The sequence below is a fragment of the Prunus dulcis genome, chromosome 3 (assembly GCF_902201215.1).
Source record: "Prunus dulcis chromosome 3, ALMONDv2, whole genome shotgun sequence".
Classification (NCBI taxonomy): Eukaryota; Viridiplantae; Streptophyta; class Magnoliopsida; order Rosales; family Rosaceae; genus Prunus; species Prunus dulcis.
The window spans coordinates 6,853,463-6,876,170 of record NC_047652.1 but is presented as its reverse complement, the minus strand read 5'-3'; the positions used below and the strand labels follow the sequence as shown (position 1 = coordinate 6,876,170).

General features: G+C 38.1%; 2 protein-coding genes across 2 annotated transcripts; both read right to left on the bottom strand.

Moving 5' to 3' along the window:
• Window positions 1–5,138: 5,138 nt before the first annotated feature.
• LOC117622928 (receptor-like protein 12) lies at window positions 5,139–6,256 on the bottom strand. The gene has a single exon (XM_034353746.1). The coding sequence runs from the start codon at window positions 6,241–6,243 to the stop codon at window positions 5,266–5,268; it is 978 nt and encodes a 325-aa protein (XP_034209637.1). The 5' UTR covers window positions 6,244–6,256; the 3' UTR covers window positions 5,139–5,265.
• An 11,556-nt stretch (window positions 6,257–17,812) lies between these two features.
• On the bottom strand, window positions 17,813–18,676 carry LOC117621648 (ethylene-responsive transcription factor ERF084). Its single transcript, XM_034352210.1, has one exon. It carries the CDS (start codon window positions 18,674–18,676, stop codon window positions 17,813–17,815), a length of 864 nt encoding a protein of 287 aa, XP_034208101.1.
• Between the last annotated feature and the right edge of the window lie 4,032 nt (window positions 18,677–22,708).

Sequence of the window (22,708 nt, the reverse complement as noted above, 5' to 3'; positions counted from 1 at the left end):
TCATGACCCTATTACGGGCAATGAGATGAAGTTCCATCATATGTGGAGCAAAATTCATGGAGAATTTTGTCAAAGATCGGGTTCCATTCGGACAGAAATGGCGTTGTCTGGTAGATGAAAACTTCGGAATAAAAAGTTAGGAAAATGGAGAAATGCATTGACAAAAGCAAAGGAGAACATTCGAAGCAGTCAAAATCTATCCGATGAGGTAAAATATTTATAATTGTCATTTTCATCAATTTAATGTAACTTTTGTGTGTGTGCATATTCTATTTCTTTTTCTTGCATAATTTTTTTTTTTTTTTTTGCATTTCCAATTTGTCTATATTTTCTTGCATAATCAATTTTATTTTTGCATTTCAAAATAGTTTATATTTTCTTGCATAATAAATTTTTTTTCTTGCACTTCCAATTATTTATTTTTAATAGATCATACAAGCACAAATGTGGTTCGGTGCCATGGGGCAAGGCAAAAAAAAGTTTCGTGCATTTCCAATGTTGGGAAGTTGTGAAGGATTGTTCGAGATTCAAAATTATTCCCACCGGTCTGCTGGTTGTATTGAATGAGACGCCGCTCCACGATTCACCATCAACCAATTCGCCATTGGACTCCCCAATGAAAACGGAGTCATCACTCCCATGTCCACCGAGACCTATTGGGAGAAAGGCGGCAAAGGCCAAGAGAGTGGGCACTTCAAACAATGAATGTATACAATTATTGGAGCAAATAGCTAAGAACACCTCACTAAAAATTGAGGGAGACTTGAAAAGAGATGAAGCGGATAAGGCATGAGAGGAAACATTTGCAATTCAACAGCAGCAGGCACAAGAAAAAGACATGGATGATAGAGAGATGAAAATCATGGCCATGGATACGAGCCATATGTCTCTTGAAACAAAGGCCTATTGGAAGCATAGACGAAGGGATGTGATGAGAAGAAAACTTTTCCATGACGACGGATCTAGCAATACGGATTGGTTAAATGATGAAAACCATTAGGTTGTATTGAAACACCTTTGCCATATATTGTATTGTTGTATTATCATTTAATTTGTTGTATTGTTTCCTTTTCATTAAATAAAAAAAGCATTAACTAATATGACTATTTATTAAAAACATTTGAGCATCAAAACAAAGATTAATTAAAACCAAACCTTAATTTATTGCAAACAACACACAAAACAAACCATACATAAAAGCATAATAAAAAAAAGAAGAAGCATAATTCCAAAATTTATTGTATCAATCACCAATGAGTCTATTCCTGCTACATTCACAAGGTGTCCAATTGGCATTTGAACTTTGCCAACTATGTTAGTTGTTACATCAAATAAGGACAGAAAGTATGTTAGAGAAGTAATGTATCTACCTGGTTTAAAAGAAAATTTGCTAAGTGTAGGTCAAATGGATGAGCATGGATATTTCTTGCTGTTTGGTGGTGGAATGTGCAATGTGTATGATGGTCCATCACTGGAAAGCTTAGTTATGAAAGTGAAGAAGAAAGTGAATAGGTGCTATCCATTGGCTTTATTATCTGAGAACCAAGTCGTTTTGAAAGCTAATGTCACTCAATCTAGTGAGACTTGGCACATGAGACTTGGGCACTTACACTTTGGTGGTCTCAAACAATTGAGAGACAAGGAAATGGTGCATGGGTTGCCTCAGCTTGAAGACTACAATGGAGTCTGCGAAGATTGCCAATTTGGAAAACAACACAGAGAAGAATTTCCAAGAAATCAAGCGCAAAGAGCAACTGCTCCACTTGAACTAATTCATGTTGATCTGTGTGGACCTATGAAGAATGATTCAATTGCTGGAAATAAGTATTTCATGTTGTTGATAGATGATCTCACCAACATGACTTGGGTTTATTTCCTGAGATATAAGTCTGATGCATTCAACTGTTTAAAAAAATTCAAAGCTATGACAGAATTACAAAGTGGTTTCAAGATTAAGTGTCTGAGAAGTGATAGATGAGGGGAGTTCAAGTCATCTGAATTCGACCTATTATGTGAAAAGGAATGAATACAAAGGCAATTCACTCTTGCATATACTCCACAACAAAATGGAGTAGTGGAGAGGAAGAACAGAACTGTGATTGAGATGGCTAAATCCATGTTGCATGAGAAGAGGATGCCATACTTTCTTTGGGCAGAAGCAGTGCATACATCAGTGTACATTCTAAATAGATGTCCCACAAAGGCTTTGAACAACATCACACCTTTTGAAGCTTATTCTGGAAGAAAACCAAGAATAGCACACTTGAAAGTATTTGGTTCACTATGCTATGTTCATGTCCTAGTTGATCGCAGACATAAGCTTGAGCCTAAAAGCTTCAAAGGAGTATTTGTGGGATATGCAACTTGTGAAAAGGAGTATAGGGTATTTGATCCACTATCCAAGAAATATTCTTGTCAAGAGACATTGTATTTGATGAAGAAGCTGCCTGGAATTGGGAAGAGAACTCAGAGTCAATATCCCTAAATACTAGAAGTTTTATTCATGGTGACATAAGTACAGAAAGAAGTTATAGAATGGTGTTGTCTCCTACATCATCTACATTATCTCCATCTAGGAGAGTTCTTAGTATTGAAGACTCCGAAGTTCAATCCAAGTCACCCATCTCAGGTAAAGCTGCAAGCATGTCAAACTTGAGTGAAGGGCACAATCAAGCATTTGACCATACACCACTGAAGTGGAGAAACCTGAATGAAGTGTTAGCTCAATGCATTATGTGTATCATGGATCCAGAGAAGTATGAGGACGCCAAACAAGGCGAGTCTTGGTTAAAAGCTATGGAGGATGAGCTATTTATGATTGAAAAAAATGGCACCTGGACGCTTGTTGACAGACCAACTGAAAAACCTGTTATAGGGGTTAAATGGGTCTACAAAACCAAGTTAAATCTTGATGGCACAGTGTTGAAGAATAAAGCAAGGCTGGTTGCAAAGGGCTATGCACAAAAGCCTGGTTTGGACTACAATGAGACTTATGCACCGGTTGCTAGGTTGGATACCATTAGAACTTTAATAGCCTTGGCTGCACAAAAAAGCTGGAAATTGTATCAGTTAGATGTGAAATTGGCCTTCTTGAATGGAGTTCTACAAGAAGAGGTTTATGTTGAGCAGCCTGAAGGTTTTGTAGTCGAAGGCAAGGAGGAAAAGTAGTACAAGCTTCATAAGGCTCTTTATGGTCTAAAACAAGCTCCAAGAGCCTGGTATGGAGAGATTGGAAACTATTTCTCACAGTGTGGTTACAAGAAGAGCTTGAGTGAACCAACTCTGTTTATAAAAGCAAGGGGAGAAGATATCTTGATTGTTTCTATCTATGTGGACGATATAGTCAACACTGGCAGTTGCAAATCAATGCTAGAAGAGTTTAAGGAAGACATGAAGATAAAGTATGAGTTGACAGATTTGGGACTCCTTCATCACTTCCTCGGAATAGGAGTGATTCAAACCAACTCTAATGTCTTTGATTATATTGTTAATGTCTTTGATTATATTGTTAAATTTTATCTAATAATTTATTAATAAATAAATAAAATAAGTTCGTCCTGCCTTATTCTCTATCTTAGAAACTATTTCTGTTTATGTCTATAGAGCCATTTTCTACTAGGGAAATTAACTTTTTTTTAGTATAAGAGTAAATGAATAATGCCAAACAAATTTTAGTATTCAAAATCCTAAACATGAGATTATTTTTGTCGTCTATATATAAAACATGACTCACATGACTTCTCTGAAGATATGGAAAACTCAATAATATTGCTAATGTTACGTTTGATTATTAAATTGCTAATATTACTATAGGAGCTTAAACTTAAGACCACTTAAGAGCACACTAAAAACTTGGGCTAATCCAACTAACACTCGATTGTCACAGTAGTTGTTTGATCTAAATACCAAACTGTTTCTTGATATATATTATGGGGTTGCTTGGACAGTAACTAATCAAAATGATTATAGCAAACAGCTAGGAAAGAAGAAATTTGTAAATTCGTCTAGAAATACATTATAAAAACCATATATCAAAAACAAATACAGGCTCAAATACGTCCCCTCCTCCTGTTGATCCTCTTGGCTTCCTCCACAAACCATTCATGCTTCTTGTTTGCCCAAATGTCCCCAGAAATCACTCCAATTATTAAACCACTAATAATTCATGGCAGAACAACGTACCAGTCTAGTTCAATTTGAAACCCAGAGTCTTCATCTTCTTCAAAGATTGATGGAGGTGGCGGTCTTGAGCTCTCACATTTCTTTGACAAAGGCTTTCCACACAAACTTGAGTTTCCAACATAGGAATCTTCTAGGAATGTACCAAATTGTTGGCCGAGTGGTATAGGCCCCCAAAGACGGTTATGGAAGACATTGAAATATGCAAGGAAATTGAGTTGTGCCAAATCACCCGGGATCCTTCCTGAGAGCTGATTTTGGGAGAGATCCAACGATTCAAGAGCAGTCAAGTTCCCTAAAGATGAGGGGATGTGACCAGTGAGAGCGTTGTTGGAAATGATAAGCGAATGAAGGGCTCTTAGATTCCCAATAATACCTGCTGGAATCTCTCCTTCAAATCTATTACTTGAGAAATCTATCAACCTAAGCCGATAAGGGGTCCAAATATATTCCAACTCAACACCTTTTGCAAAAGTATTTTATTGCATGCTGAAAATTTGTGAGAAGTATTTTATTGCTCTTTCTACCGGTAAGAGAATTTGGTAAATATTCGTTTTTCAGGAGAGACTTTGCCGAAATTTTGGCAGAAAGTCTCGCGCCCTTTTTCATATTTATGGAAAAGAGGCTATAGTTTTAATAAGTGGGTCCGGCATCGGTGTGATGTCAGAATTTCCACAGAATTCGTCCCCGGTTCCGAGAAATTCGGAGCGGGTCTTGTCAAATTACCTACTAGAAGTTGATAGTAGCAACATATACAGGCTGCAAAGTAAGCATTAAGCATCCAAATATTGGGTACTTAATTAAGAACAACAATACAGGAAATCAAAGAAATTAAAGCAAACAGGAAACAGAAAATGTAGTTGGTAGCTAGTAAAAAATGTACACTACTTTTTTGTACTCGTACAGAAATATATTACAAACATTCTTGTACAAATTAATACAAGCAACTTACAGCACCACAAATTAATACAAGCAAATTACACCACTACCCATATTGTAATAAAACAGAATGCACCAGACCCCATACAAGAATTCTAAACAACAACAGCAGCAGCTGCAATATAAACATGGATTTTAAATAAGTACTTAGTTTCTCTGTCCTCTCCTCCCCCGTGTGCCTCTTGGTTGCCTCTTCCTGCTAAATTTCTCTAAAAACCATTCATGATTCTTGCTTGTCCAAAAGTTCCCAGCAACCACTCCAACTATTAGACCACTAACAACTCCTGGCAGAACCACATACCAATCTAGTGCAATTTGAAACCCGGAATCTTCATCTTCTTCAAAGATTGATGGTGGTGGCGATATTGAGCTATCACATTTCTTTGACAATGGCTTTCCACACAGACCTGAGTTTCCTTGGTATGAATCTTCTAGGAATGTACCAAATTGTTGGCCAAGTGGTATAGGCCCCCAAAGATGGTTATGGGAGACATTGAAATATGCAAGGAAATTGAGTTGTGCCAAATTACCGGGGATCCTTCCTGAGAGCTGATTCTGGGAGAGATCCAACGATTCAAGAGCAGTCAAGTTCCCTAAAGATGAGGGGATCTGACCAGTGAGAGCGTTGTTGGAAAGGTTAAGCGAGTGAAGGGCTCTTAGATTCCCAATGATACCTGCTGGAATCTCTCCTTCAAATCTATTACTTGAGAAATCTATCAACCTAAGCTGATAAGGGGTCGCATCATATTTCAACTCAACACCTTTTGCAGTAGTCGTGATCGAGTATGGAACATCATAAGAGTCTGCATATGTATTTGACCTCTTTGACGTCGGAGAGACTCGAAAATAAATTTGGTGATTCTCATCGTCAACAAATTTCATGGAATTCCAGTTGTCTAAGTAGTTGGAGGGCAACTTACCTGAAAAACCATTGTTAGATAAATCAATGATGCACAACTTTGGGAACTCATGGTTTGTTGCAGGCTTCCCAATCATGCCATGAAAACCATTGGACCTCAAACTGAGATACTGTAGAGCTGGAAGTGCCCCTAACCAAGATGGAAAGATGTCACTCAGCTGATTGTTTCCAAGGCTAAGAAACTCTAAATGAGTGCAATTGGCCATTGATCTTGGCACCTTCCCCTGTAATTGATTGTAACTTAAATCAACCATTTTCAAACTATTTTTGCCTGGACATATTTGAGGAATACTGCCGTGAAAAGAATTGTGGTGCAGGTCCAATATTTCCAGAGAGCTGGAGTTCCCCAAACACTTTGGAAGCATGCCACTCAGGCTGTTGTTGGACAAGTCAAGAGCTTGTAAATTATTCAAGTTGCAGAAGGAGCGCGAAATATCTCCACTATAATTATTGTCTCTGACAACATAGTTTCTGATTGATTGCGGTGGAATTGGCAATGATCCGTGTAACATATTGGACTGGAGATCCACAAAATCTAGATTCTGCCATGGGAGAATGATTGGATTTTGGTCAAACCCTGTTAAGAAGTTATGAGCGAGGTGGAGAGTGAACAATGTTTCTCTAGTTGCGTTCCACACCCATTTTGGTATTCGCCCATGGATGCTGTTGTTACGAAGGTCTAGGAACGACAATTCGTATTGATTTTTTAAAAATTCTGGAAACTTTGTTAAGTTGCACGAAATCAACTCCAGAACTTCAAGCTGTGGAAAAGTAGCACCCAAATTGGGTTTGCTCTGCAGAGATAACTTGTTGTCTGATAATCGAAGGACCTTCAACTTTTTGAGCTTGGAAAACTGATCAAACTCAACAAACCCACTCAAGTTACTAGAGGAAAGGTCAAGATATTCAAGATTTTTGAGCTGAAAGAGTGACCCAGGAATTTCTCCTTGAAAATTGTTACCCATGAGGCTTAGAGCACTTAACCGGGTCAGGTTAGCCACAAAAGATAGGAATTCTCCTTTTATGCGGGTATTCTCAAGGCCCAAAGTGTAGAGCTTGGTTAGCTTTCCAACCCATGACCAAGAATCAGTAACTTGGCATGTGGAAAAATTATTTGGAAAGCCTTCAAATGAAGACATGTCTAGGATTTTCGTCCCCCTAAAAAAAAAAAAAGACATGTCTAGGTGACTGAGTTGGGTAAGGTTTCCCAGGGAAGATGGAACAAGGGGGGAAAATTGACAGTAGGCGATCTCCAACACACTTAAGGCATGAAGGTTTCCAAGGGAGCCAGGAAGTTGGCCAGAGAAATTCGTGTAGGCAACACCCAATTTCTTGAAGAAATTACTCCTGTTAAAGGTGGGAAAATAGCCTATTAGCTCTGGGTTAGAACTCACATGAAGAATCTCTAAGTTTGGTATAGGTGGAAAATACCTACTGGGAATTCCCCATTCAACACACAATCGTCAAGTTGGAGAGATGTGAGAGAAGATGCATTGACCAAGATATCAGGCACAGTAGAGAAAATACCTACCTCACTAAGATGAAGTTGTTTTATGTTGGTCAAGTTTTGAACCAGGCTTCTCATGTATCCCTTGGTCAGTTTCAAAGGGATAATATCAGGATCAAGTTTCAGAGAATTGTAAGACAGATCAAGGGTAGACAGCTTCGATAGCATTGAAATTTCTGATGGAATTTGGCCATAAAACAAGGAATCTGAAAGGTTGAGATATGTTAGACTCGAAAGATCTTGACCGAACCTTGATGGTATTTCAGAGAAATTGAAGTGATTATCTGAGAGGTCAAGCCTCTGCAGATGAACAAGGCGGAAGAGACTGTTGCTGGAATTGATAGAACCGTAAAGACAGCTGCTTCTGAGGTCAAGGCCAACAACATGGCCAGAGTCCTCATCACACTCTACACCATCCCATGAACAACAATTACTCCGATTCTGATCTCCTTCTAGCGTCCAAAATGCAACCTTCGGATAAGCAAGAGGATATGCAGAAACAGACTTGCTAATTGCAAAGCTTTCCTTGAACTGCAGCAAGGCTGAGCACTCATCAACCTGGCCAAGTGCCTGAGTCTGTACAAGTAAAAAACAGTGAGTGGCATTGAGTAATAGCAAAAGAAAACAACGTACAGAAATAAACTTTGACGGCCACGATTCCATTCCCATATCACAGCTATGTTTTCTGATTATGGAAATGCTTATCTTACGTAATTAAGGATCGAGAAATCCACCTCCTTTTATAGACACAGCTCATGCAAAATAATCAAGGAAAATCGGGATGATTGATGAGCGGGGATGAAGCCAAATCAATCACTCCAAGACTTGAAGTCAAAGTCGTCTGCAGGATTGATATTTATCTATAATTATTAAAAGTAGTGACATAATCGAACATGATCGCTTTGAACATAATTTGTGAACCCAAATGTGTTGCCTGCTGAGAAGGGAGGAAACCCAAATGTGTTGCCTGCTGAGGAGGGAGGAGGGCATTTCCCTCCTCCACTCTTTTATTTCCATTTTATTTTTTTAGGTTAGTGAAAAGAATCTTGTGGTGACTTGGTCTGAGTCATGTCAGTTCCGTATCTTTGTTTGAAATATCTCCAGCGAAAATTTCAGCCATTAGATCACTTTGAATCTATGGCTCTTAACAAACACTGAAATTGAATCCCACCACCCTGTACAACCAGTGAAGGAAGAAAGAGAAAAAAAAAATCAAAAAAGCTGACAGCCAACATGGGCTATATAAAAAAGACAAAAGGCACGTTTATATATATAGTGATTTAGAACCAGAAGGACAAGTTAACTGTGATAGTAATGAAGCAAAGATAATAGAATATGTGAAAATAATGCAGAAATGAAAGTAATGAATAAATGAAAATATGTTTAATTGAAAACATTGAACTTACAGGAAATCCTGATTGAAGGATTTTATCAATAACTTGCAGTAACATACAGGATTACACTCATATTTTACAATAGTAGTTTTCTTGAGGGAGTCTAAGAGAAAACTTTGAAAACTAAAAATTAAAATTTAACTTGCAATTACTGAGGCCTGAACCTCTAATTAAAGAGTAAAACTTTAAAAACTAAAAACTAAAATTTAACTTGCAATTACTGAGGCCTGAACCTCTAATTAAACAGTCGGATTAAGGAGTGTCGGCAACATTGGATACTTTGGAGGGTGACTGTTGAAGCACGCGAAGACTTTTGCTTTTACTGCGTGATTTGACCTTGTTGGGGAAACAACGAAACAACTTTTACTGTTGACTATGAGTGTAATTAATTGCCGGGCAATTTCCTGTAACTCGGCCTTTGATCTTCCTTCTATTGGGAGGGAAGAATGAGACGTTCCAGAGGAAGATGGCTTCTGGGAAGACTTTTGTGGAATTTTGACTGGAGGAAAATCTGAATTGACATAATAAACAATTCTTTCGATTTTGCACTTATCCCACCACTTGACTGAAAATTGACGGGATAGGACTCTAGAATCCCAATTGACATTGTAAGACCATTTCAGGATCCAAGGAACTTTGTATTTAGCAATGAAAATAAGTAGATTGGGAAAGAATAATTCTGATTCTTTGAATTTGTTTTTATTGGAAAAATAATTTACTAATTCTTGCATTTGAGGAGGAAGAAGGTCAATGACTGGGCCATGTTTTTCCCACCAGTGGAGGAACCATATGAGAAAATGACTTTTGAATTTACTGTCAAAATTAATGAACCATGAGTGACTGAAATCAATTGTTTGGTGAAGGAAGATTGTATACCAGGCTTCGATGTAATCATAATAGCAATATTGTAAATCGGATTGGAGAATTTTTAGATCATATTACTCCATTTGTCTTCACTTAGGATGTGATGAATATACAAAGAATGATAGAGAATAATGTGATTACGGTCTTTGATAGGCTTAATTTCAATTGACTGGGTCTCATGAAGGATATCTCTATAGTATTTAAGGGATTTGTAAGGAGCTTGAGGAATAAAATGGCAATTTGGGGGAAAATAAGCTTTTGCAATTGTGACTGGATTGGCAATATTGTTATATTTGGATTCAACAATGAAAAGGTGAGTATTGTTGTCACATTCCGGGATCGACTCCACCGTAGCACAATATTGTCAGCTTTGGGCCTCATTCTCTGCCTTCACGGTTTTATTTTTGGGAGCTTACGAGCAACTTCCCAGTGGGTCACCACTCTTGGGATTGCTCCAACCCCCAACTCGCTTAACTTCGGAGTTCCCATGACTCCGAAGCCAGTGAGCTCCCAAAAGGTCTCGTGCTAGATGGAGGCAGACATGTATAAGGCACATCACCCCCTCTCCGTTGGTCAATGTGGGATGTTACAATCCACCCCCCTTAGGGGCCCGACGTCCTCGTCGGCACACTCGCACCACACGACAGAGTGGCTTTGATACCAAATTGTCACATCCCGAGATCGGCTCTGCCATAGCACAATATTTTCCGCTTTGGGCCCCCTCTCTGCCCTCATGGTTTTGTTTTTGAGAGCTTACTGGCTTCGGAGTCATGGAAACTCCGAAGTTAAGCGAGTTGTGGCTAGAGCAATCCCAGGATGGGTGACCCACTGGGAACCAAATTGTCACATCCTGGGATCGGCTCCACTGTAGCACAATATTGTTCGCTTTGGGCCCTCCTCTCTGCCCTCACGGTTTTATTTTTGGGAGTTCACGAGCAACTTCCCAGTGGGTCACCCATCCTAGGATTGCTCTAGCCTCCAACTGGCTTAACTTCGGAGTTCTCATGACTCCGAAGCCAGTGAGCTCCCAAAAGGCCTCGTGTTAGATGGAGTCAGGCATATACATATAAGGCACATCACCCCCTCTTCGTTGGTTGATGTAGGATGTTACAATCCACCCTCCTTAAGGGCCCGACGTCCTCGTCGACACACTTGCTCAACACGGCAGATTGATTCTAATACCAAATTATCACATCCCGGGATCAGCTCCGCCGTAGCACAATATTGTCTACTTTGGGCCCTCCTATTTGCCCTCACGATTTTGTTTTGGGGAGCTCACGAGCAACTTCCCAGTGGGTCACCTATCCTGGGATTGCTCTAGCCCCCAACTAGTTTAACTTCGGAGTTTCTATGACTCCGAAACCAGTGAGCTCTCAAAAACAAAACCGTGAGGGCAGAGAGGGGGCCCAAAGCGGATAATATTGTGCTATGGCAGAGCCGATCTCGGGATGTGACAATTTGGTATCAGAGTCACTCTGCCGTGTTAAGCGAGTGTGTCGACGAGGACGTCGGGCCCTTAAGGGGGGTAGATTGTAAATCCTAGGGGTGGGCACGGTTCGGTTTGGACCGGTTTTTGCTTCAAATTAGAACCGATCCGTTACTATTTATGCGGTTTGGTTCGGTTCGGTTTTAATTAAAAAAATTCAAAAACTGTCCGGTTCGGTTTGAACCGGTTTTGGTCCGGTTTCGGTTCGGGTTCGGTTTTGAACCGAATTATAAAAATTATTTTTTAAAATTTTTTTGTAATACAATTCTCAACTGAAATATTATTTTTTTACTTGAAAATTAACAAATTATTCAATTTCATATAAAAATAAATATTAAAGTGAGAAAAGAGAGATATTTTGACATTGAACTTGGATAAATATTAGCTTTTTTTTAGTGAAATTAAAAATATAGCATTAAATATAAATATATATTGAAATTATATATTTTTTTAGTTTCACCGGTTCGGTTCGGCCCGGTTCAGTTTTTGAAGACATGGAACCGGATCCAAAACCGGTCCAAACCGGTCCGGTTCAGTTTTTGACCGGTTTTTGACTTTTTGGTCAACTCGGTTTTTTTCCGGTTTGGTTCGGTGTGGTTCGGCTCGGATTTTCAGTTTGCCGGTTTGAGTGCCCACCCCTAGTAAATCCTACATTGACCAACGGAGAGGGGGTGATGTGCCTTATATGTATATGCCTGCCTCCATCTAGCACGAGGCCTTTTGGGAGCTCACTGGCTTCGGAGTCATGAGAACTTTGAAGTTAAGCCAGTTGGGGGCTAGACCAATCCCAGGATAGGTGACCCACTGGGAAGTTGTTCATCCATTTATTTCCATGCAATAAAGCAATATAATCACACAATGCATTCCTTCATGGGGATCTTCATGAAGAAGTTTATATGAAACCACCTCCTGGCTTTCCTCATTCCCCTCATCAAGTATGTAAACCTCAAAGAGCTTTATATGGGCTTAAACAAGCTCCACGAGCATGGTTTGAGAAATTTCGCATCTCTATTCTTACATATGGATTCTCTCATAGTCCTCATGATTCTGCCATATTCACTTGCATCTCCGGTCATGGTATTGTTATTCTTCTTCTTTATGTAGATGACATGGTCATTACTGGCAGTGACTTAGATGGTATTCGACGTCTTAAATCTCATTTGCATGCATATTTTGAAATGAAAGGTCTTGGCCAGCTTCGGTATTTTCTTGGTATTGAAATTGATTACTCACCTGATGATTATTTTCTCTCTCAAATTAAGTATGCTTCAGATATCTTACAACGTGCAGGTTTAACTGGTTCAAAGGTTGTCAAAACCCCACTTGAGCATAATGTTACTCCATGCTTCTGATGGTACCTTGCTCTCCAACCCAACGTTGTATGGAGAACTTGTTGGGAGTCTTAACTATCTCACAATCACGAGACCAGATAGTAGTCACGCTGTTCACATTGTGAGTCAATTCATGGCTGCCCCACGATTAGTGCACTTTGCTGCTGTGCTTCACATCCTACAGTACCTCAAGGGTAATCTGTTTCAAGGACTTCATTTTTCCTCCAAATCCAATCTCACCCTTCGAGCTTATTCCGATTCAGATTGGGCTGGAGATATCACTGATCGTCGTTCAACTACTGGATTTTGTATCTTTCTTGGTGATTCTCTGATTTCTTGGAAGAGTAAGAAACAAACAGTAGTTGCTCGTTCTAGTGCTGAAGCTGAATATTGTGCTCTGGCTCATACCACTTTCTGAAGTTCTTTGGCTTCGCTGGCTCCTTCATGATATGGGTGTCATTCTTCCTCCATGTACTTCTTTGTTTTGTGACAATAAGAGTGCTATTCAAATTGCCCATAACGATGTGTTCATGAGCGCACCAAGCATATATCGAGGTTGATTGACACTTCATTCTCCACCATGTCTCCCAAGGGACTATTTCTCTGTTCTATCTTGCCTCTGAGCAGCAGCCTGCATACCTCTTTACCAAGTCTCACTCAGCAGTACGTTTTTGGTTTTTATTATCCGAACTTCACATGCTTTCTCGAGCATCTTCCGTCTGTAGGGGAGGGGGGGTGGTGTTAAAGTCAATCACGTCTATTATGTATTTCCCCTATTTCATCTCCTGTAATTTAGATGATTAGTCGACTAAGTCTCCAATTTTATATGCTGTAATTTAGAGCTATGTTTCAGCTATGTAATTAGTCAACTTTAAGCTTGTATATATACATGGGTTCTCACCCAAGTAAATATATTGAATCATTATAATCAGAAAATCTTATCTCTGTCAACAACTATTAGACCAAACAGTGATTGTTTTACTTCCTAGAGTTTTTTCTTGGTTTCCCCCCTAAGGAAAAACCTTGCTAATATTGTTAAAACTAGGGGTGGTTGCGGTTCGGTAACCGCGAATTTTTACTCAAACCGCAAACCGACCGACTATTTGCGGTTTGGTGATTTTTGAAACCGCAAACCGACCGCATTTTTGCGGTTTACTACCGCGAATTTGCGGTTTAAAACCGCAAATTCTCAAGCATTCACAAAAATATAAATTTACAACCTAAATAAATAAATACACAACCTCAATTTCTCAAGCATATATAAATTCACAATTGATTCCAATTCTCAAGCATTCACAACCTAAGAAAATTAAAGTTACAATTCCAAACATTCCAATTAAAGTTAAACTTCTCAAGCTTTCCAATTCCAAATCCTTTAAAGTTACAAACCAAAAGCAAAATGAATTAAAGTTACAACCAAAAAGAAAAATCCAATTCAAAGTTAATTAAAGTTACAAACTAAAAGGAAAAATACAATACACCAATGTTACAAACTCAAGTGTTGGTGGTGAGTGGATTTGAAGAACCCCTTTGTGTTGTTTGAGCACCAATGCTATCTACAAATAAAACAACATAGTTTAGTACATTTTATAATAAGAAGAAGCATAAATAACATTAGCATAAATAAACTAATTACTTACAAGTTGTCATATCTTCCATTTCCTTGTAGAATTCAACCTCATCATCCGTTGGTTCTTTGTAAAAGGAAAATTCGTCCGCTCTAAGCCAATCACTAGTACACACTAATGTCTCTACCATTTTAGGATGCAAAGAGCTTCTAAAAGGATCCACAATCCTCTTGACTAGGCTAAAAGCATTTTCACTAGCAACCGTAGAACTTGGAATTGCAAAGATATCCTTGGCAACTTGTGAAAGAATAGGATATCTTGTTTGGTTCCCTTTCCACCAATTCAAGAGATTGAATTGTTTACTCAAGGGGCTCTCAAAAGGATCCGTCAAGTACTTATCCACTTCATTGAGATCGAGAGAGAGAGGAAGAGATGAGTTCGATTCGGGTCTGTGAGAGAGAAGCCGATTTTGAGAGTTGAGAGAGAGAGAGAGAGAGAGAGAGACGAATGGGAATAAGAGAGTTGAGAGAGAGTTGAGAGAGAGACGAATGGGAATCAGGAGAAGAAACAGATTCCAGGTTTTCATCTCACGGCTACAGAGAGAGAAGAGAAGGGTTTACAATTTTACTTAATTATTCATAGAGTATAGCCGTGCGGCTATACTTTGCGGTAACCGCAAATTTTGAAAATCAAATACCGCAACCGCAACCGCAAATGCGGTTCGGTTCTTAATACCGCGATTGCGGTTCGGTTTACATCAATTGCGGTTTTATTGCGGTAAAATATCGGTTGATTTTTGCGGTTTTTCGGTTTAAAATGCCACCCCTAGTTAAAACTACTAAAATATTATAACATATTGTTTGGGCCTTGAAGTTTTGCATTTAAGATTTAGGCTTGATATTTGGTGTTGGACTGTTAATGAGAAATCAATAAGGGACGACCCATAGATCTTGGCCCAGTGCGTTGAGAGGTTTCTTTTCTTGCTTTAATCACTAACTTGATTTAAGGCTTTCGACCAAGAAAAAAACTTGATTTAAGGCATCCACCATACTACAACAAACAATTGTCTAATATGAATTTCTCTAATATACTACATTTCATTATGTTATGGCCAAAAAACAAACACACCCTTTCTATTGGTTGAAAAGGCACCTCTTGTATAATAAATAAATCACTTTCAGAGTTCAAATATATTTCTTCTGAGATTTTACTATTTATGTATTATTTAAGGGTTTTTATCACAACAAAAGTTTATGAAATTATCAAGTTGCGCCTTTATTTTATTTTATTTTTTGTCACTAATGGTTCTTGAAGTTAACCTCCTACTCAAAAGTAGTACATGCGGTCAGGTTCATCCAACATTGTATTCCCTATTTACTCTCCTTTGTACTTGAGAAAAATAAAATTGAGTTCTGCTATTTCTACCTCCTTGTCTCATTTTTCCACCCACTTTTCCACCCAATTGAGTTCATCCAACATTGTATTCCCTATTTTCCCTATTTACTCTCCTTTGTACCATAAATGCAAGATTATATAGAGCTATATTTTAACTAATATTGTAATTGATGCATAAGAAAGAATTGGGTTTTCATGGAGTTTGGGGGTTCCTGGCCATGATAGGCTTACATGTGGCTCCTCCCCTATCGCTAGTTGTAAGTGACAGTTTATTACCGCACGACACCTTGTAATTTAACATCAACTACAATAGTAAACTGTCACTTACAACTAGCGACGGGGGAGGAGCCACATGTAAGCCTGTCATGGCCAGGGCCCCCCAAACTCCATGAAAACCCAATTCTTTCTTATGCATCAACTACAATATTAGTTAAAATATAGCTCTATATAATCTTGCATTTATGGTACTGGCCCCCCCACATATTAGTTTTTAGCTCCGCCACTGACTAACGAGCTACCTAATGCCTCAATAACAGGTGTTCGAAATTCATTAAATGCACTTTATGGCCAAAAATAAGTCGAATCCCCAACAGAGATTAATCCAACATACACCTTTGTATTCAATTCATCCTTTCATCTCAAAAAAAAGACTAAAAGGATTTTAAGCCCATTGATCGAAGGGCTGTAGACATATTGGCCCAAATAAAAGCCCTCCACTTTTCTAAAGTTGCTCTTATAACCATAAAATTTGACCTTGAAAGGAAGATAAATTACTACAATTACCACTACCGCCCTACGAAAGAAAACGCTCTAAACATATACTCGGACCAAATATCAGCAGAAATCAATGGACTATTCATTATGGGTGGTTTTCGTCCCCGAAAAAAAAACATAACATCTAATTATTTATTTATATTAAATTATTAATTAAAGTTTGTATTGTTAAAAATAAAAAAGAAATATAATATAATATGGCATGGTATGCTATCGCCAATCAGTCAATGTACTATCACTGTCCATTGCCTATTAATGTCACTGACGCTTGCTGAACTGAACTGGTTTAGATTTCCAATATGACAGTAATACGATTTGGAGAGGTGACGTATAATCCGCATCTTATAGAAAATAGAAACCTGCTGTGTCTTTGCTCTCTCTCTCTCTCTTTCTCTCTCCCTGAGTTCCCCAGGTCATTCCTCGGTGGCAGTAAAAAAGGAAAGTAAATGAAGGAGTATCAGTTTAACTCTGTCTTTTTCCCTGTTGAAGCCAGAATGAGAAGACCTCCATGGTTTACGTTTTCTGTTTCTTTCACTCCTCCACCACCACACCCGTCTTTCATGGGGTTCTTCTATAACCTTTGAATTTTATTAGACTTCCCCACTTTTTTTTTTCTTTTTTTATAGAATAAAGTTAGCTTTTGCACAAAGTTAATACCTGATATTTGATTTTATGTGCAACTTTTGTATAATAAAAGGCGGGATATACATATATACTGATTTTTTTGTTACCCAAGTTAGGAAAATGAGGGATGATTCGAATTTAAAACCATCGATCTATATACTGTTGCTCGCACTCCAATTTTAACCTTTTGATTCTCATATCAAAAAAATATGTAAACATGGAGTGGAAGGCAACAGTAAAAAAATGGTGTCAGTTTCATGTAAAACAGTGCAGCTAGGGTTTGGTTTTTAGCTAGACTTTATTGGTTATAAATTGTACTTGGTTGAGGGTCCTTTTTCTGATCCTGAGATCTCAGTGAGTGCTGTGCATATAAAAAGGTCACCTACTATTTGGTTGGTTCTAATTGTACTCCGAGTTAAGGCCAGGAAATACTCGAAGTCTCCAGGCACACATCATCATTTATCTGCTCAACAAAAATGTATGCTCAGCATTCAGTACGGATACAAGATAAAATCCTGCAAAATCAGAAACTTATCAGACTGTTACTTGAATGTAGGTGTAAATATATACCACATGAAGAATCTTAAACAAGGTCAATCCTCAGAAGTTTTCTTCAACACTAGTAAAAACCCAGGTCACAAACATGAAAATATTCTTGAAAACTTGAAATCTTAATACTTTATATATTGGTTACAAAATCCACCAAAGCCATTTGCTTGCTTACATTGTCATGCACATCCAAGTTCCAACCCATGCATGACTTAGAACCCAGAAAGGAAAAAAACCCAAATTAGAAAGTTAACTAAAGAACAGTTAGAACACATAATTTCCATTATGGGGTTGTTTTACCAATATCACTCACTCCCAGCTTCAAATCAAGCTCCACATTTTCTTTGATCTCCATAACTTGGCTTCTAAGATGGGTTGGAGCCTCACTAAACAAATGAGCCACACAAGTCACCACTGAACATTTTCTCTTGCTTTTCAAACCCTTAATATTATTTTTACCCCTAATCACTCTCTTTGCGTCTGAAGAAGAAGATGATGAGCAAGGTGAGGAGAGCGGAAACACTGATGGGATTTCAAAGTTGGTCCGAGCCTTTGCACCTCTCAGCCTCCTCGCTGCCGCGTCGTAAGCACGCGCCGCCTCCTCCGCCGTGTCGAACGTTCCCAGCCAGTGCCGGCACCTCCCGATTCGGTCTCTTATCTCCGCCGACCACCTTCCCCATGGACGCTTCCTCACTCCCCTGTAGTTCTTTTGCACCGAAAGGTTTCCAATACCTTTCTTGTTGTCGGCATCTTTTTTGGAAGTTTCGGCTGAACCGATACGCTCCGAACAGTAACCGAATTCCGGAATTTGTGTCGTTTCGCCTTTGGTTGGGACGTTACAAGTCTTTTGGCTTCCATAGAGGACATGTTGGCCGACAACGGCCGCGATTCCGTCAAGAACCGGAGGAGTTCCGGTTTGGGACTCCGATTCTTTACCACTGACACCACAAATCGGGATTTCAGCCGAAACATTGGTATGACATGGTGGGTTGAAGATGTTAAGCTGGTTTGGGAACGAAACAGAAGAAACCGAGAAGTGGGTTTTGCTGGAAAAAGACTCGTAAAGAGAATTCGAATCGGACAGAAACCGAAACGTTTCGGGTGCATGAAACGTTAACGGGTTATGACAGAACGGAACGGTGGCCATTGTCTTACTGTTCATAGTTGTGGTGAACGGAGAAAACGTGAGAGACATTAATGGGGGTTTTGTGAGCCCACAACCCACACCTTAAGAATTTATATATACAGAATAAAATAATAAAAAAACCATTTTTAATATTTAAAAAAAATCAGATTTTATTAAGATATTGCTGTCAAGTTCGATGAGACCGTAATCCCTCAGATTTACGTCATTGTCTATGCTTGGCAGGACGGGGATAAACCTTTTAAAATGTCGATAGTACCACTACCATACTGATATTGGACTCGTGTGGTCAAGGGGCTGGTTAAGTAATTTAAGTTCCTTATCAAATGTGTCGAGTTATCATGGAAATGTAGAATTACGGAGTAGCCTCTATTGCTAGGTCCGCAAATTACTCCATTAAATAATTTGTTCAGGTACTTGTTTTGTTTTATTTACATAAACAAAGATTTGAAAAAATGAAGTGTATACTTCGTACATGTTGCCCCAATATTTTGCAAGAAGGAACTATTGCCTATGCACAAGGAGGCTCACCAATCGATATCCGATTGAGTTTAAAATTCGGGGAACATCATAATACGGTGGGAGGAGTCATTTGGTGAGTTTTGAGTGAAATTATGATAGGATTTCAGTGGGTAGAAGAAAGAAAAAAAAAAAATCTAATTTGGGTGGTTAGAATAGGCTGAATTCTAAAATATAAGTGAGCTAATATTTAATTGTAGTGTATTTTGTTGTACAATAAAGACTAAAGTACAAAACAAGCACTGGGCTAAAGCCCAGTTGAGCCCCTTCATAGGTTCACCCTTGCTCAAAACTTTATATATTTAGATGTGAAGTTCATATATCTAGTATGTGGTTGAATTGATCAAATACATGGATGAATTACATTGCATCACAGAGAATTGTAGTTGAATTGTTGTTGACTTGTGGATAAATAGTCTCACTTTAATACTACGTAAAAGTTAAAATCATTCTAACTAAAAATATAGGAGAAAGAAACTGTGTTGGCACCTAAATTTCTCAAGATTTTAGGTAGAATTCTTCTAAGTAGTTTTCAAGATTTTATACATTGATATTTAAAGTTTAAAGTTTAATATTATATGCCCACACAAGATACGTAGTCCACTGCATGGAGTCAATGAGGGTTCATCATGTACATAATGATTTGATGGGTGTTAAAGAGTTCATGATCTCGAGACTTTGGATGAAGGGCAGTTAATGGCCGTTGGATTTAGTATCGGAGGGCGAGAAATGCGTCACATTGTGGTCAAGAAAAGATTGTTCGACTGATTACATCTAATTTGTGATGTTATTTCTCGATTGCTTGCCTTAAGAGAAGACAAGTTCCGATATTACGCAGGTGCACGAAAGTGACCGTGAGGATGCAGGTAAAGAACCGTCATGCAAGAGGAAGATACCGTGATCAGTGATCTTGTGTAAAAATAAAAATAAAAGTTGAAGATTGATATGATTTCATCATGTCAGTCAAAGGTTACTTGGTACCCACTAAAATATTTTCATAGTTGAAAGTTTTTTTTTAGTTAAAACTTAAATTTATTTTGATTGAATTTCGATTTTTGGGGTCGAAAACTCTCTTTACTTGTAGCCTTGCGATGTTAGGTGATGTCAGCAGATCCTACGGTCATGAGGTGCTAGCGCAACTGCTGTATTTGTACATGAAATTTAATGGAATTATTGCCTCCGTAATTTAAATATACATTATGAAGTTATCATTACATATATGTAGTCAGAGATATGCTCCTGGCTCATAGATAAAAACAAATTGATGGCTGGGGACAAATCATATGACATGCAATAAGAACACGTAGATGAACACGGTTTTAGGGGCCTTCATAGCTCAAATGACATATACCCTTAAAAAAAAAACTTAATTGCAATCGAAATAGCAAAAGTTATCCCGTCTAATAATTCTATTCTAAGTCAAAGTGTTATTATTCATGTCATAGTATTATTGATCGTTAATAGAAAAATAATGATGTCTTCATTTTACAAAAGTCTTTCTCCTACACTAGAGATACTAAAAAGACATTTATCCTTACATCAGATATTCTAAATTCGATTGTCTCATCTTTCAATAACGCTGGTATAGAAATAAATAATAATGAGTGAAGTTTGGTGGAAAAATAGGTTCATATTTTGATTAAAAAATATGCATCATTTGACTTGGACATCATTTGAAGAATTGTGCAAGGTTTTTTTTTAAGGACCTTTCTTATTGAGATAGGCGATAGTATATTAAATCCATATAAACTACACGGATGCTAGGACTCGAACGCAGGACCTTGTCTAAATTGAGTAATTACTCCAAACCACTACACTAGCAGGTCCTTTGCTTGTGAAAGGTTTTTTAATGCAAGAAAAAAGGTTCAATTTTACTAAGACCCTTGAGATATTTGGCATAATTTTATAAAGCCACCACACGTTTCGTTTATTACACGATAACTTTTTACAATCATCCACTTTATTTAACTGAAAACGTTAGTTGATGGAGTTTGATTAGAAAAATGTGTACATTAGCTTCTAACCCAATTAACAATTGGTAGAATCTTAAGATCCCCCAATTTGAAGTAGGTCAAATCATTTACTCAACAAACATTACTATTGAAAATAGGATCCCCCAAATTTAAGAAGGTCAAGTAATTTACAATTCAATTAAAAATTTTGGCCCCAACAGTCTAAATATTTTTCTTTTCTGTATTTTTACAAATATGTTATGCGTAGGATATATACACACAACACAAGACTTGAGGCTCTTCCCAACAAGATTCTATTGCCTGACCTGAACCCTAATCCAACCACCTTAAAGAAAAGAAAAAAAAACTATGCAGTGTTTGTAGGATAGAGATTTATAATTTCTATGTATATAAATCCACGAAAATTTAGACTTTTCCCAACAAGGTTTGGTCACCTCACCTAAACCCTAATCCAATCACCTAAAAGCTGCGTGCCTGTCTGAGGATATGCATGCATGGAGTTGCATTAAAATATGCACGCAGAGGTCTAAACCTAATTACGTTTCTCAGTTGAAGCCTTAAGGTCCCAATCTTTTCTACCTTATCAAATGTGTGCAGAATGAGCACGCAAAGGTCACGTGAGAACCTCTCAGAACATGAGCTTTGGAATTATAAAATAATGCAAATCAAATGTTTCTCATTTTGGTCTTAACCTTTGCAATAAACAAACCAACTTCAGAGGCCTTGTAGAAAACCGTGGATACTAAAAATTGATCGGTGGTCCATAAGGTGGACTATATTATCCTACCCAGAAAAAAAAACAGATTAGTTTATTTCAAAAGTAAACTTTGAAGTTTGAAGTCAATCTTCTCCTTCTCGTTAATCTTCTCTCTGACACACACTCAGGCATACAGACGAAATGTGAATCTATTGAATATAAATTGTTGGCTTGTTTTGGGCAATACCCAAGGTGATGGTGTGTAATGAACTTATCGATGTTTTGATATTTGCAGAAACATTTGGTGGGAACAAAAGAGAATGTCTGTCTATATATATGACCCTAGGCTCACTCTGTGTTATGTGTTTGAGAGAGAGAGAGAGATGTGTATAGAGAAAGGAAAAGATTGTTTTCCCAAGAGAGAGGAGGGTTGAAGCACGCGAGGGTTTTAGTGTTTTACACTCTTTGGACTGAGAGTTTTTGTATTGCCATGAGAGAGAGAAGTGGAACATTTTCTCACTTGGGTTTCGAGAAAGAGAGAGAGAGAGTCAGTGAGAAAATCCCAAGAAGAAAGAAGACAAAGAAAGTGTGCTATCATGATATCTTTATGATTTCCTACTTTGGATTATTTTGTGTAAACTTGTGTGCAAGTGACTTTGAAAGTTTCGTGGCTTATGGGAAATGTGAAATTGCCCAAGTTTCTCTTTTTTGGGTCAACTTGTAGAGGCACTTGTGAATATTCCTTGTAGCTTTGTTTCTTTTTTGGTGAAAGTAGCTAGTAATGAGAAAACTAGAGATGAATAGCGATCAATCTGGTTTTGGGTTGACACATGGTGTGTGTCATCA